The following is a 17,363-nucleotide window of genomic DNA, read 5'->3' as shown; positions in this document are numbered from 1 at the left end:
TGCTGCCTGTTAAGTACGGTGAAAGATCTGTGATGCTCTGGGTCTGTTTATCCTCCAAAGGTCTTGGGAACCTGGAAATACCCAGAAGTTTTACAAAAAAAAAAATGCTGGTCACAGATGCTTTTCTTTATGTTTCAACCTTGTGAAATGCTACATGAGAAAACAAAGTGCTGTTCTATTTGCAAAAAAAATAGTCGCACTTTATTAACCCTATGAGTTTCCCTAATTGAAGCATCACATATTTTCTTAAGGCAATTAACTTCCACTAAGGAAATTTTCTCAAATTAAATTCTCTAAAATGTTCAGTGTCAGATACTGCAATATATTTTAAAGCATGTTATACATCTTTACAAGGGGTTCAACGAATAAAATGTATCTGTGCCTGTAATCTTAAGGGACGAAATGTACCAAAGTAGCACCTAAATTTAGTGAGTCAGTACTTACAACAATTCAGCATTTTCAAGTTTAATTGTACGCACAAAAGAACAACAATGAATAGCAGAAGTTTAATGTATTACTTTAGATTGATGGTTTGAATGTTCTGCTGAAAAACAGCTAGCTTGCATAAAACAGCAACACTTTTTCTACCACCAGCTCATCAAACACGCACACACACGCACGCACACACACACACCTTTTCCCCTTCTCCCCAAACTTCCTTAACCCACATCTAAAGTCTACATCTACTTCAATTATCACAGAAGAGTAATTAGCTAAAAAACTGCGTGTGCATGCATCTGCGTTCAGGGAGGTATTCATGCAGCACGAACAGATTAATTAGGACGTTTAACTTCATTTCTAATACAACAAAATTAATCCAATAAAGTATGAGGCATCTCAGAGGAGGTGCCTGTCAGCATCTGATGCCTCTCCCCTGTTTGCCATAATCTATTAAAACCTTGCTTTTATCTCACCTCTCCCTTGTCATATTTTATGGATTTTTTTTTTTCATAAACCCGACCCATACTTTATAAATGTCTCAATTTTCTAGTCTATTAACATTACTTCAAATGCGCTTGATAAAAGAGGAGGGCATGCGTGAAATAATGCACCAATAATACGAAATGCTGGAGGCTAAAAAACAGTAGGGGCGGCTCTCCGGCAAGCACGCTCAGACAATGCAAGGGGATGTTATCAGGTTTAATAAAAGAACAAATGATCACTTCCAACTGAGGAGGAGGGGAGATACGGCAGGGGAAGAAGGGGTGGGCAGAGGAGGAGAACAGTTGTCGAGTAATTGAGCTGATGAAAAATGAGGTCTTGAAGGCTCAGCGGTTTGAGAAGTTGGGAGATTGAAGGCTACTCAAAGCTGCGGTGTTCTTTAGCACGTGTAGTCACTTGCTCCAATTCGCAGCAGAGGAAGTAACCCAAATTTGTTTTTCCCCCTTTTCTCTTCATTGGAAACATAAGCAGAATAGGCTCGTTGTTTCATTCCTGAGTGCCTGAATTGTGCGCTGCTCCGTCTGGGGAGAGCCCGGAGAAGTTTTGACTGACAGTCAGGCTTCACCTCAAAGCTTTTCCACAGCGAGCATTGATTTTGTTTCTTTCGCTGCGCATCACCTCTGTAGTATCTCTGTAAGTTTGTTCCCAAACAACAGGGTCAGCTGTCTTTACTTGAATTAGACAAATAGGAAACAGTCTGATCAAACCAGTTAGACCCGAGCACAGAGACTTGAGTCTGCTTCAAGGCCTCTGGCAAAATGTTTCAGAGACAGTCGGACACACACCCATGTGTGACAAGCTGTATGTTGTTTTGTTTTTTTTACTGTTAAAATTGTGTACCTATTGGAAAAATGTGTTTTTATTTTCACAAAACAAATAGTTTTCCAACATCTCAAGTTGTGTTTTTAACAATAACTATTCTCTGTAGAATTATCTGGTTTAGATTTGATCAGTTTAAAGGGCAACACATGCCACAAGCAATATTAATTTCTTTTTAAGCAACCCACTAGCTTTGCTTCCATTTTGTGGCCGGTTCCTCATGGTGCTGTGCCCAGTTTGTTATTCCTTTAGAAGCAATACATTTTCTCATAATCCAGCTAGGAAGTAAAGAGCTTCATATGATGCATTAGAGGCCAGTGTGTTTTCCCTTTAAGTGTCTTACATTTTGAACTAAATATAATCAAAGCATCCTAGACTGATTAAAAAAACTGAGAACCAGTTCTTTAGGTTAGTGTCATTAGGAGGCTCAAAGCAGATACCGTAGGATCGTAAGCAGCTAGCGGCTGTGTGGTCTTTGTCACTATCTTACTTTTTTTTTTTTTTTTTTTTCTGGGTACCACAATTGCTGCAAGGTAAATAGCTTAAACATTTTTAAGGCTTCTTTAATTCTAAAGCAACTAAAAGTGGGCAGCCAACCCAACAAAAAGTTTTTATTATTGGACTCTGTCAGCACAACAGATACTTCAAAATAAGAGTCTGAAAGAAATATACAACCGGGTGTCTGACTTAAATCTCTCACCTTCACGTCCGGGGCTGATAATAGAAATGTTTGCCTGAGACTTATTTCTCCAGAAGAAATCACCTGCTGACATCAGCTGGATAGTACTTTGTGAGACGGGCGTTAACAAGAATTATCGTGACATTTTAATATCACGAGATGTTGTCACACCCTAGCGTAATCCATGCAGTCACATCACTCCAAACAAAAACAGGCACAGCATAAGTTTTTTATATTAATTTACACGTAAATATTTGGAGTAATTGAAACCTTTATACGACGTACCGTCACAAATGTTCCCCTCTCTCTTTTGGTACGTCTTAAGAAATGTTTATCTGTTTAAACACCTGGTCTTTGCCTTGAAATAGTTCTGGATCAGTTTAACTTGGATTTGGGATATCGTGCCTCAAAATGCAGAGACATCTATGAAACAAGTCAAACCACCCCGCCTTTTTAATCTGATGAGGGGGCAGTTTTATGTGAAGTGGTAGACAGCAGCAAGGATAATTATTTTGCTGCTATCCAACCAATATCCTCTGAGCCTCCCAGCCCGCATCTCTCTTTCCTCTCCTGCTGTGACGGCATGAAGGCTGACCCGGCTTGGCAGTCATCATTTTCAGAAAACATTGCCTCCTTTTTTTTTTTTTTTCCTTGTTTTTGGTACAATATCCTGCCACTGCTGCAGCTCCATCATGGGCGCAGGCTGGTATCAGCTTGTACCAGGCGAGGACAGGGGAAGGACTGGATCTGTCAGAGCGCATCGGCTCTCAGGCGGCGGCGTTCGCCTGTGCTGTGCCTCCGCCTCGGCCCCTGCCACACTCCGACTCATTAATGGGTCTGGCCTTGACAACTGATCCTAATTGTCTTTGAACAGCTCTTCATGTATTATTGGTGCCTGACTGCCTTGGTTCATGTCAACAGACCATCGGAAGTTGGGACAGGATAGCTATCGTGCCTCTTTCTCTTTTGCACGTAGAGTACAGACAAAAACAAACGAGATGCACGCTGTGTATGTGTGGACATGTAGGCTTCTTGCAAGTGGGAATTGGATGGCACCTACATAAGGATTGTGCCCGGGAACAATTACCGGTGTGGATGTATTGAAGGTCTTAATAAGTTTGGATTTTAAAACCACTTGATTGTTCCAACAGTTTAAGCTAATTTTAGTAAGATATCAATCAATCAATCAATCAATCAATCAATCTGTTTGTTCGCCCGATTTAACATATTTCATCATTATTTTACAAACGTGTTCTCTTATAGCACTTACTATAGAAGGAAAAAGAAAAATAATAAGAAAAAAAATGATAGGGTCGCGAGATTTTTTTTCCAGTTCTGCCCCTCCCTCACCTGTTACTGTGGACTGCAAGTCAGCTGACTAAAACGTAGACATAATTGTGTGTTTGGGGAATATTTTTACCCCCGACTTGTTGCTGGGGGCTGCCTGTCAGCTGGGTGAATGAAGGTATGTTCCTCTTGCTTGCAAGAAAGACATTTTTCTTTTTTTTAGGAATAATTCTGAAAAGAAAAAAAAAGCATGGATAGTCGTGGTTTCAAAACTAAATTAGCACCATCCATCAATTAAAGTAGCATATTGAGAAATTAATTGATTAATTTTGTAACCCTATTAAGAGCAGAACATCAAGATAAGAATTACCTTTTAGAAATGACATAATATTAAATATGCTATGTTTTGCAAAAGTAGAAATAATTATTTATTTTCTATCTTAAATGAAAGCAAACAAATCAATTTTGTCTTTACATTTTTCTGACAAGTCTACATATGTATGTAGGCATTTTTACTTAAGATTATGATGCTTTGATAATCACCTTCTCCTAAATACCCACAGTTTGTGTAAAAGGGATTATGTTGTTCTTGTCTTCATTCATGAAGAGATTGCACCAAAACATTCAATTATATTTTGATTAATGCAATCAATTACAGTGTTTGAATATAATTACATTTGATAAATGATCGACACTGCTTTTTAATCTGAGGAGAGCGCATGTCGCATTGGTGTGTATGAGAGTGTGTGTTTGAGAAGATCCTTGTTTGCTTCTCACTTTGTCACTGCTGATGAGCTGTGGGGAGGGGAGGGGTGGGGGGCAATGGTTCAGAGACATCAAGAAGGCATCTGAAAAGCATCATGTAAAGATCCCACCACCGCAGACATCTGCCAAGACACTCACGCTATTACAATTGCAATCGCAAACACTCAGTCAAAACACATCAATTATTTGTAGTCCCGTTTGTGAATTATTGCCCCTTACCCAACTATTTACTTCCCATTTCAACCCTGTGATTCGGATCCAGTAAAAGGAGCGGTGGGATGGCTCTGCATTTTTTTTTTATTATTATTTTTTTATTTGTACAATGTAATAACCGAATACCAGATGCATAGATAAAAAGCATAGCAGCGTGTCCTGTCCACTCCCATCAATGTCTCAGAATGGAGAGATGTATGACCATCCCATTACTATGGTAACTAGCCACTATATTCAGAGCTGCCCGGGTGTGTTTCTTCCCCCTGCAGTGACGAGAGGGCATAGCTGACAGGGCCTGCCTACACGCATACACATGCACACACACACGCACATACGCAGTAACAAACAAATGAAGACGATCTGCAAGAGCTTTCAACATGTTTGCCACATAGAGACGAAACAATATATCAACCCCTACACAAATAATTTTGCAGACATATAGACTTTAATCTGTGGTAGCAATGGAAATGTTTTATTTTTATTGTCTTGAAAAAACATAGCTTGAACTAAAAGCAGATGCCAAATGTTTTTTATTTTTAGTAGTTTATTAATGTACTGTTGATTTTTAATCAAAAATAAAACTTGGTAAATGGTTATGAGAAAAAAAACTAGAGCTGCATACAATCATTACTTTAAACTAAAGAATGTTTCCTGTTGCTGGTGCATTCAGTGTCTTTTTCTCAGTCTCAAGCGCTGTTATGGATAACTCCTGTAATTACTGTAACAGCACTTCGACAAATTATAAATTTTAACCATCTACTGGCATTTTGCTCCAACATATTACTACCAAAAATTACAGTATCAAATTGCCACCTTCAGAAATTTATATATATATATATATATATATATATATATATATATATATATATATATATATATATATATATATATATATGTTATTTTATCTCGACTACAGATGATTCAGGAGAACGTAAGTGTTGATGTTTCACTGAGCCTCTCGCTTCACAATGAATTTCATGTGAAGCAGTTCGTCAGAGTATTAAATTTTAACTTGGGCTATTCACGTTTCAAATGCTGTTGTCATCAAAGCATGCCTTGCTGCGGTAAAAAAAAAATGCTGCAGATGAATGATTTGCTGCCTGCTATTTTTTTTCCTCCCAATATACCAGCGCATTCACTTTTAACATAAATGTATCATTCATGCTGTACATTTGTAATAAACAGGAAGTTTATTGTGGCCTGGAATGTTATGCAGTAGAGATGTTAAGGGCAAGGGCTCATCCTCCCGATATGGACTAGACAATATTTACTACATGTCAAAATTTATTGAGCTGAATCTGATGCACTGAGGCAAATGTTAATATTTGCTGTATTTTTCATATGGGATTCAGTGCATTATAGGGACTCTACTATATCACTTTGCTGTTGTTGGAATATTGTTAGATTTTATTATATTATAAATTATATATTACAGGAAAAATATACAAATTAAATTTATAAATTATTGTTTAAGTCTTATCTTTCTTTACTTATTTTTTTTTTTTTTACAAAAAAATATGTTTTTTAATTATCACCCCTGCCAGTGTTTCTTTTCCATATGGATTTACAAAGAAAAAAAAAAGAAAAATACATATCCTGTATGTATATTTTACCAGATTCACCAAGGTATTATTAGTCATTACATTTTTTATATGGTTTTCAGCGTACTTTATAATGTCTCATTTCTTTTTAGGATGTTATATATTTATGTAGTTTAGGATTTTCCCTCAAAAAAAAAAAAAGATCAAACAAAAAAAAAAAAAAAAAATGGAAGTGAATCCAAAGGGATTGTCGATGCTCTCTGGTCGGCCTCTCCTATGTTACGCTGTATTCTGTCAGGCTTTTTAATGTAGTCATACTGCCATCTGTTGATCAGAAAATGAAATGCATGTCTCTACCGACACTGTATTTACTGTATTGTTGTAATTGCATTATTGATCATGTTTTTAGGCTGTTAATCTTTTCCTTGTGAGTTTTGGACTAAACACTTTGTCCACAAAAATGGTGTGAGAAAGGGACACTGGGACAGGGTTAGAGAATGTGTTTGTCTATGTCTTAATTTATTTTAGATGCAGGCCTGAACAAATTAATTTATTAGATGAATATATATATATATATATATATATATATATATATATATATATATATATATATATATATATATATATATATATATATATATATGTTGGATGTACATTTTCCAGAATCTCATATTGTCCCTCACATGCAATTTAGCTTTTGAACATTCTTCAATCAGGCTGTTATGGTTTTACTTCTCTGATTTTGTTTGAGGTTATTTATTTGTGTCCAGATCAAATTGACATTTTTTTCTTCCTACTGGTCAGGCAAAGAGACGGAGCCCTCACAAAAAAGGGGGGAAAAGAATCAGAAAAGACAGAAGAGATGAGATGGTCACAGCTGGGAAGGGGAGACAGAACGGGGGATGAGGGTTGCAGTTTCAGCATCATTCAGTCAGACAACATGCCCCTCAGCTGAAACAGCGAGAGACCCTCCCCGATTCTCTCGAATTAGGGAGATTAGCGGGGGAAAGCGCATAATGCAGGATGATGGAATTTGTCATAATTTGCATTGTCCTGGAAAGATTCGGCTTGATAGAGCGATGCGTGGAGGGGGCTTGTCATGTCCCACGGGCAGGTCATAGAGGAAGCTTGGCAGAACTGATTTTTGCGATATGTGCATCAGTCGTAAAAGCCTCACAACCAATTTGTCAAAAAATGTGCGGCCAGGACAGTTGAAGGCAGCGGGGCATTTTGCCTAACCCGATGAAAAAGCGTGCCCCTCCATCACTCTTCGTTCACAGCCCCGACTCTGTTGTGGCACTGTGCTGCAATGCAAAAGCCAATTTCATTACGTCCGCCTCGGGTAGCTCGAGTTTCATTTTGCTATTTGCTAAATGTTGTATATGCACAGCAAAATGCAGAAACAAATATTGTTTCAAACCTAGTTGCTTTTATTTTATTTTTTATCTATCAAAGCAGAAAATGTGTTTTTTTTTTCTGTTTATTTATGCTGTATTCCTTGCAGACACATCTCTGAGCATTCAGTAGGCAGCTCCCCTCTGACCTTGGCTATAGTACTGAATGGCAGCTTCTGACCAGCATAAAGTTGACCAGAGCTGACAGTGCAGTGTTACAGCTCTGCACAGTTCAATGTCTACAGAGTGGACATGTCGAGGCCAAACATAGGAAGCAGAAAAAAAACATGCAAGCTTTAAAAACTGGGGGGGGGGGGGGGGTAGGTTCTGTCCACCACACTGACCACACATTGTCTCTACTACAGCTCCTTAAATCTCTTGACTTTTATGTACTTCTAAATTTGCCAGATTTGTCCTTTCTTTTTTTCTTTTTTTTTTACTTATTAATGTGTGCTTCTGGTTTGTTTCCTGAACATTTGTGCAATTTTAGACAAGCAAAAATCAGCTGAGAAATGTCTTATATTTATCTTTTTTCTTGTGCACTTTATACGGCTATTTATGTCACCGTTTAAAGAACGCTAATGTTTTGTGACAGATGAGCATACAGGGGTTAGACTCAAACTAGAGCACGAGCAGGAAGAAGTAGAAGAGGGAGTGAGAGAGAGAAAACGGGGGACGAAGAGGAGGGAATAATAAGAAAAGGGCTAATATATTTCCCCTTTCCAATCCAAATGTACAAAGTTAAAGGTTCTGTAGGAGAGAGGAAGGTTGTGCCTCTCCTGAAAGGTTTGCATTTGTAGAAATGAGGTGTCAGAGGAGGCAGGATTTCCTCAGGGCGCGGCACAACAAGAGCCCGTTTCTTATCACTTCCCAGTCCCAGACGTGATCTGCTTTGAATTCGCTAATGCTGAAAGAACCCCACAGACTCGAAGCCGGTTCAAGATGGAATCACGGCACACGTCCCTGACAAACTGCCATCCATTGCATAAGGATTAAACAGCGACTGCTTTTCAAATCCCTACCAGAAGGAACTAATATATGCACTTAAATGCATGCAACAAAACTTTAGCCTCAGTTTTTTTGATCCTCACATTTTGGGGTGTTTTGAGCCGTTTGTCAAGCCTGAAATATTCAGGTAACAGGAGGAGATTGCGAAAGCGGAATCTAGAAAGACATCTTGAAAATGGAAGTAATTTTATTCCTTAAATGTTGATTATGACATATTCATACCCCTTGCACTTTTTCAAACTTTGACAATTTTGTATCTTATTGGGATTCTATATGACAGAGCAATACAAAGTAGTTATAAATGTGACATGGTAGGAAAATGATACAGGATGATTTCAGGGTTAAAAATCAGTACAGTGTGATTGGCCGTTTTTTCTCAATCTCCTTCAGTCTGATGCCCCCAAATAAAATCAATTGTGACCTATACATCATGAAACTGCATGATGAAAACCAACAAGTACAACAGTTTGGTTTTAAAATGGGATTAAATAATGAACCTGAAAATGTGAAGCACAGCTACAAGCCTACCGATAGACGGAAATACCGGAGAAGCTGCACAGCTCTGGTCAGATGTGAACAAAATCAAACACTTTGACCTTCATGCAAAATGCTGTCCTATTAAAACTGCACCACAATGAAGTGGTGGCAGCATCATGCTGTTGGAATGCTTTTCTTTCTGCAAGGCAGGGAAGCTGGTCAGAGCTGATATGGTATTATAAATGGAATTAAAACTCGTTATATTAACTGTCCAGTAAAACCCTTTGCTGCCAGTGGGACAGAGAGCAGACATATAACCAGAGCTACAATGGAGTGTGTTGATCAAAGCATATTTGTGTCTTAGGATGACCTAAATCTAGACTTAACTCCAGCGTTGAGTCTTAAAAATTACTCTTCACAGTTTCAACGTGACAACGTATGAAAATGTGAAAGAGGTATGAATACTGCAAGGCACTGTGAAAGTGTAATATAGACCTTGTGAAAGGCTTTACATTTTGTAACATATAAATAGTGCTCACACATCAGAATAGGTCCCTTTAAAGATACTTTTTCCTCTTACTTCTATTGTGCATTTATTTGCCATTTAGACATTTTGTAACATTAAAATAAATAGATTAATTACAAACAACAAATTAGTTTTGATTTTAGGTGTTGCTTTGCATTAATAATCCTTTTAAAGTCATATTAATCCAAATAGTTTTACACACATTTTCCTTGCTGAATTATGTATAAGGTCTCAACGGGGAGAAATGTGACCATTAGCATATCTGATAGGAATGGTGGAGCCATTTTCCACCTCTCTCTGTCCTTGGAACTAGGCAGGGGGAAAAAAAAAACCTGACTGTTCGTCAATACCAGGTCATTTTATCCAAGCCCAGCTAGTTAATCTACACCATTCTAAAGTTTTGCTAATGACACTCTGAGGCGTCCTTGGTGTGATGGGAGGACCCAGAGGGCTCCAGCACCAATATGAATATAGTCTGGCACTGTATGGTCAACCCAGGAATCCTTTTAATAAAAAAAAAAAAAAAAAACTGTAATTAGTAACACCTCAGACGAACCAATCTGAAATGAGACACCAGCAAGTTCCCTTTGAAAGCATTTAATTATGTTACCGTCTACACCTCAAGAATAGAAGAAATGTCATTAGGGCATTGGCCTTTTGGCACTAACCGCTCTTCAAAGTTTGTTCGAAAAATAATGCAGTTTTTAACTACGCTGTAAAGAAATATGAGTTGTAATGTAACATTGAAAAATCTTGAAAATGGAACATTGTTTTAACTGTAAGCCTGTTTTGTGTAAAGGAGAGTAACATGGCTGTTCAAAAATGTTTGCTGCTCTGTTGCATTCTATTCAAACGGTGTGGATAAAACATATACTATTCTGAAATTATCTTTCAATCAGCTAAATGACAAATATAACCCAACAGGAACACGTTGCATTCATTTCCTATCCCCCAAATAAAGTCCTTTTCTCTCAGGGCCATTTGGAGAGCTAAGGCCACCATTTGAAAAATACTTACCTTGTTAAAAGAAAGTTAATGTCATATGCAATTATTTGACCCTTATGAATATTAAAGGTTCCCATCTCTGGCCTATTAAAAATGCATGTGGCATTGTGGTTGTTGATCACATTTAGAACGGCCATGCAAATTGGACTGTCTTTGCTGTCAAGGCCTCAGATGAATAATGTAGTTGTGTTGTATATTCAGGGACACACCATTGACAGTCAATTAACAAGTTTGATTGGTGTGTGAACTCATTCTTTTGAACTGTTAATTTTATGTAAATAGTATTCGCTCTTCCCTTCCGCGGTCCCTCCCACCCCCCCATCCACGACCTGCATGGAAACGGCAAAACCCAAGATCCCCAATTCCACCTCCCACTAAGAGTAACCAGAGTGGGATCCTTAATAATTGATTATCACACACCTGCTCGGTAGACGCTATGGGAATCTACCTTTAACAGTCAAGAGGCCCCCATGCTTTCACCTTTTGATATTCAAATTGACAAATGATAGTTGGTCTTTATGAATTCAAAATGCAGCAAGCACTTTTTCATAGAAGAGGTTGTTAAAAGACTCTAGCCACACGTCCAACTTGATGGACCTCCTCTTTGTTGGAGTGGATATGATGGCATTTGATGGCTCATAAATGGAATGCCAATTGACAATGTGTTGTTGATGTGTGGGAGTCTGGCTTTCATGTTAGGCAGTCTCCGTAATGCAGGTTCCTGGGCAGATCGCGCTAGCAGGTAAATGATCCGGTGATTGATCCAAATGGTTGAAAGCAGCGAGGGCCCTATCTTCCCTTTCACTCACACGTGCTTCTCTAATTCAGCTTCCCTCCATCTCCTGTCTCGTATACTGTCCCAGTAATTTGCAGCAGCAGAGATGGAAACTAAAGCTTCATCAAAGCTGACAAGTGAACCCAAGAGCTGAGGATAATGGTTAACCCATTCAATTATGGAAATACCAATGACATTGTCTGCTCTTTAACAAAACAATTGTGTTGCTAACATCTTGTTCTGTAAGTATTTTATAGGGGAAAAAAGAAGCAAAAAACGACTTGTATCACTACATTTCAGAGTGATAAATCAGAGCATCTTGAAAGTATTAAATAATTAGCTTTAACCTTGTAAGTAATTGTACAACACTGTTTTCTGAAGTAAAAGGAAGCACGGCTCCATAAATGGATGATGATGTGTCTGCAATGCTACCGTCTGGAAATCTCTCGATGCTCTTTAGTCTTCTTGACAAAAATTCTCTTTTTAATAGGAATATGTGGGATGGATGTTGATCTGCTTATTGACAAAACAGAAAAAGGGTAATACTGAGGATTTTGCAACCAAACAAGACAACAGAGTGGCATGCTATAGGTATGTTAAGAGATGATTTCAGTACAAGAACACAAAATACAAGATTGGATCGCATTGGACTTTACTACAAACTCACGTTGGTGATGAGATAAAATTCCAAGGTCTGGAATAACGGGAGTATCACAAAATGATATTAATTGACTTATCATTTTGGTATTAATCTTGGTAAATAGCCTGCAGTCAGTTGCTTAACAGACATAGATTAAGCATCTGATTGTTTGTTAAACCGCTTCGCGTCTACTTTTTTGTCTTTTAACTGTCTAATAAATGCCACTAGTGTGACAAAATAAAGAAAAACATTAAAGCAAAGAAAAACTTCCTCTTTATTTGCCCAAACGTTTAATCAATCCATGCCCTAAATTTAAAAGTATTTTTTTTTAATATATGCTAACCCTACTAATACCACTTAAAAGTCTAACCTCCTTGGTGGGATCTGACATCCTACTTGTTCAAGCAGAGGAAGGTAATCGGTAAATAGCCTTGTTCATGCATCAGTTTATCCCTTCTAGAAATTTGCATGTCCTTGGCAGTCTCTGCAACTCTACCTATAGCATCCATTTGCATTGTCCAGTACCCAGTGTCCAGCCGTAACGCTGTCCAACCTCAAATGCTGCCGATCTACTGTGTCTCTAAAGACCTGACCTCCTAATGCCACCCCTTACGCCGACTCGTCTGTCTGCATTAAGCAGATAGATTTTTTTCAGCTTCCATTATTCAGGGAGCTTAATTCTAACAGAGGCATTTAATGGGGAATTGAGCTTATTATCACATGGTTAATTATGCTTATGAATAACAGCGGCACCACTGAGGTATACTAGCAAGCATCTAACAGAATACTTGCTTGTGTTAGACTTGTGAAATATGAGTTGTTGGTGATAAGATGCTGACAAATGAGAGAAGGAACCTGATAATTAATGTACTGCTAATGAAACATAGGTTTATAATTAATGTTAATTCCATTATGCCACATCTGTGAATGGTGTATTTTTGTTTTCTAAAACAAAGACTTTTTTTTTCAGTTTCCAGGTTAAATTGTATGTTAATTAGAAAAAAAAAAGGAATACTACTCTGACATCTTACTTGTTCAAGCGGAGGAAAGAAGTTTGAATTTTTTACTTGAATTGAATTTCTTCTGAAAATAACACATATTTACCTCAGTGGTTAACAAAAAAGATAACTTTTTATGTTTTTATTTACATTAGCAATGTTATCATACTCCAACCAGCGATTGTTGGCTCAACAATTTTTATAATTTTCCAAACAATCTTGAAAAGTTTCGATCCAGGTTTTGTGGCTGATTTTCCAATTTCCCTCCAGCTTTTTGAAAGGGTTATAAATCTGCTCATTAGCAGATTTCAACTTTGCTTTAAGAACTTTAATTAGCAATGTTCAAAATATTCAGCCTTCTTCCTATGAAATATTATTTATGTTTTGTATTTGAATTTAAAATTTGACGCTGTCAATAGGGTTAGACTTAAAATATAAAGTGTAAAGCCTTTATCTCATTTGTCCCAATAAAAATGAAGCAATAAATAAATCAAACTGGAAAAAAAACCTTTGATTCCAGTCACAAGCCGATTTCTCATTGTGTCTCTAGGCATTTGTTTATCTCCGCTCAGTTTTATGGGTTCAATGTCGGCTGTTCCACTTCTTCTTTTCATTTTTCTTGTCCAGGTAGATGAGCTGGTGTTCTGTGCAGGACAAATCCCTTTGGTCCCCTGCACCATGTCTTTGGTGAAAGCTGCCACCTCCGTAGAAGCTCAGCTGTCCTTCAGCCACGTGAAGAAGGTGCTGGAAGCTGTGATCCCCAACTTGACTCTGGCCCACGTTGTCCAGGCCCACTGCTACATCACCAGACACCGAGACGTTGCGACCGTCAGAGCCGTGTGGGAGAGCATGCTGAAGGCTACAGAGGAAGAGAAGGTCAGTCGCTGCCAATTGAAGGTTTTCACCATCAAATGCACAACTGTGGCTAAGCAGGGGATAAACGACTGTTTTATTATAGATGCAGAGGAAATATTGATCATACTGATGCACTCATATCGGATGAAGTTCATGTTTAAAAGATAGAAAAATAAAACCATTCATCAAATAATAAATAAAAGAAGATAAACTTGCTGTGAAAACCAAGTTTTTCCAGAGACGCCTTTCAGAATTGTGTTTTATAGCGGGGGCACGTTTGACGCCCCTCTCTGCTCCCGCGAGACCCAAGCCATTGCTACTGATATTTACCAGTGAGTGCGCTCATGAAAAGTTGATGATGTGGGAAACACTGGTGTCTTTGATAATGCAGAGCTTGGCACAGAAGCAGATGTCTTCCTCAGAGCCCTGCTAATCCTTTGCCCCCACACACCATTTTGGAGCAGCGTTCAAGTCTCAGAGCAGCTTATCCCCCCCCCTCCTCCTTCGTTCGTCTCCTCTGCCACCACCCTCCACCCTTTGCTCCGTTCTCCCGCGCTGGCTTACAACCCTTGCTCCGTACTTCTAATAGGGGCTTCAGTCTCCCTTGGCAGCCGTTCTCCTCCCACAGTAATCTGTCTAACCATGGGAATAGGACCTCTGGGAGAGATGCAGGAGCCCACCTCCAACATGTGGTTTGTTGCAGCGCAGAACACTGCTAAAGACCGGGGAGAGAATGTCAACTTTATGTCACTTCTTAGCACATAATCAAGTTAAACTATATGTAAAACTGTAATCATACTTAAAGTTAGTAATCACGTTCACACAGCTTTGACATGTTTGATGGAAATTTCTACGTTTCAAAACATGTGCATGCGCTTCATATGCTGGTATGGTTAGGGGATTTGACAAAGTTTGCCACACTGCAAATTGCAGTTGCATAAAGAAAAAAAATATATATATATATATCGAAAGCCTCGTTGGTGCAGATCAGATTTAACATATAAATGCAAAAATATTCATACTTTGTGAACTGTTTCATAATGTTTTCACATTTCAAACTAAATCTGAGTGTATTTTGCAGAGATTGAGTGATATAGACCAATAGAAACTAGTTCATAATTTTGAAGTGGAAGGAAATTTTATTTTTTTTAAACAAATAAAAATTAGAAATGTCTCTTTGAGATTTACACATGTAGACACTTTGCAGTTTTTGAGTAGAGCTGAGTAGCAACTAAGTGAGATTAGGTGGATGGTGTCATTGAACAGCAAGTCCAACCACAGATTCTCTATTGTATTTAGGTCTAGATCTTGATTGGACCATTCAGACACATGGATATTGCTTCATTTAGATCATGTCGTTGTAACTCATGCAATGAGGTTTTGTGCAGCAAAATGTTTTGCATGTAGTCTAAACAGTTTGGTCTTATCAGACCAAAGGTCCTTTTTCCATATGGTATACTTTAAATAGGACTTTTTGGGACTTGAGTACTGCAGTTTGTGGATGGGATGTGATAAAGTGGGGTAAGAGGTCAGTGGGTGTGAATACTGTCTGACTTATTCTATAGGAAAGAAGAACTCAGCTTAAGCTTTGGAAATTCAACTTCATGCCAGAGGCCAAATATAATGGCAACAATGTCCGTCTGTTGGGCTTCCCTGCAGTCTGTCACAACAGTTTAAAATATTTATTTAAATGACCCTGGATTGCTACCAAGAGACCATGTCTGAGGAAGTAGTTCTAATTGACAGCTCAGAGTCTGACCTGTAATCAAGCTTCTGGACAAGTTAGGACATTTTTTTCTTCTTCTTCTTGGGTCTAAAACTTTGGCGCATCGTCTCGTTCAAGGGCACATTAAATGCGAGAGCAGCCACTGTTTCACGGCAGCTTTTCACAAAGCTTTGTTCCAGCTTTAGGCGTTAGTTATCCCGTACATTTTTTATTGTGTTTAGGTCAAGTAATTCCAAAAGGGTATCATTAGCCTGCTTCATCAACTCCAAAATCAATCCTGATATAAAAGTCAGGATCATTCTCCTACTGGAACAATTAATTGTGTTTAAGTTTTAAACGTCTTACTCAAACTGTGCACCGTCAGATATAATGAAGGCGGCTTTGATGTTCAGGAAAAAATTTAAAGAGCACCAAGACACAAGCTGGTTATAAACTGAAAAAATGTATATTTTTGTTAATTCTGTCTCCTTGTTTTGTATATATGATGTGTGCTGCTGGCTGTCTTGGCTAGGTCACCATTGTGAAAGAGGACTTTATCTGGTTAATAAAAGCTTTAATTAAAAAAAAGATAAATAAAAATAAATAAATGAAAGTCAAATCAGTATCAGCAGAATTGATTCATCACAGTTAATCTGAACTAAGAAAAGTGGTCAAATATTCAACCAGGATACGTCAGAAGTAGTCAAGTATTACAACATATGAACTTCTTTGTAAAATATTCACAATTAGACAACATCCACAAATAATTCAAAATCTCACGCCTCATTTTCTTTATGAAATGCATTAAACATTATTATTTTCTAATTATTGTACCGTAAAAAGAAGAATTATTCAAATAAATAAATCCAAATAGAAAATTAATTTGACATTCATGGCTAGTATATTTAAACTTCTGAGCGGAACTGGCAATGCATCAAGTTATTTGGGTCATTGAGACCAAATTGAAAAAAAACTATGGCCTGTGCATGTAACACTTACTTAGAATATCAGAAAGCAAACATATTCCAGACAGCGTCTCTGTGCGGATGATGATTGGAACAGAAACGCCTGGCTTGTCTTTGAAGCCACAGGGTTCCATAGTTGTTGTGCGTTGATAATTTCTCTAATCAGGTGGATGAAGACGCTTGCAGGGTTAATTGGGAGCATACTGGAGTCGCTACATGTGTGAAATTGTATTTACGCCGCATTAAACCATAAAGAGCCTGTTTTGTCAGCATGCATGCAAGAACGTTCGATGAAACGGGGGATATGCATGTATGTAAAGGCTAATAAATGTTTTTACCTCCATCCCTTTTTGAAGGTCTAAATCAGGTGTTTAAAAATACCACATTCTTTTTATCCAAAACAAATCCCCCTTTTCTCTATGGGTCCGCGCTGAAATTAAGTATGAAGCCTCTTCTCTGAATAGACGGCGAAACTAGTTATTTCTGCAATATAAAAAATGGCCACATAATTATAAACTCTTTTACACCCCACTGGCATCTGTGCGTTTCATTTACACAAACAATCTAACAAGCCTCAGAGTGGAATCTGAGAAAAGCCAGTGAATAAAAGAGTGAGTTGGGGAGCGAGGGTGGGGGGGGTTGTATTATAGCAGACTGACAGCACTACAGTAAGTGCTGAGACATAAGAAGCACATGCTGAAGGCATCCTGCTGGGCAGGAAATGTAGGGGAACTGGCTAAGCTGTGCAGCCCCATCAGCTCCCTGCTGT

General features: G+C 38.2%; 1 protein-coding gene across 1 annotated transcript in view; it reads left to right on the top strand.

Annotated features, from left to right (window-relative positions):
* Positions 1-17,363, top strand: part of dph6 (diphthamine biosynthesis 6) — a 67,085-nt gene that overhangs the window by 37,699 nt on the left and 12,023 nt on the right. Inside the window, exon 13 of the mRNA XM_088002394.1 lies at positions 13,697-13,945. Coding sequence (XP_087858520.1) covers positions 13,697-13,945 — 249 coding nt within the window. The remainder of the gene's footprint in view (positions 1-13,696; positions 13,946-17,363) is intronic.

Source organism: Poecilia mexicana, unplaced genomic scaffold (assembly GCF_051168715.1).
Source record: "Poecilia mexicana isolate PSO_F unplaced genomic scaffold, ASM5116871v1 scaffold_22, whole genome shotgun sequence".
NCBI lineage: Eukaryota > Metazoa > Chordata > Actinopteri > Cyprinodontiformes > Poeciliidae > Poecilia > Poecilia mexicana.
Note: the sequence above shows the minus strand (reverse complement) of the source record. Positions and strands in the feature narration are given on the sequence as shown.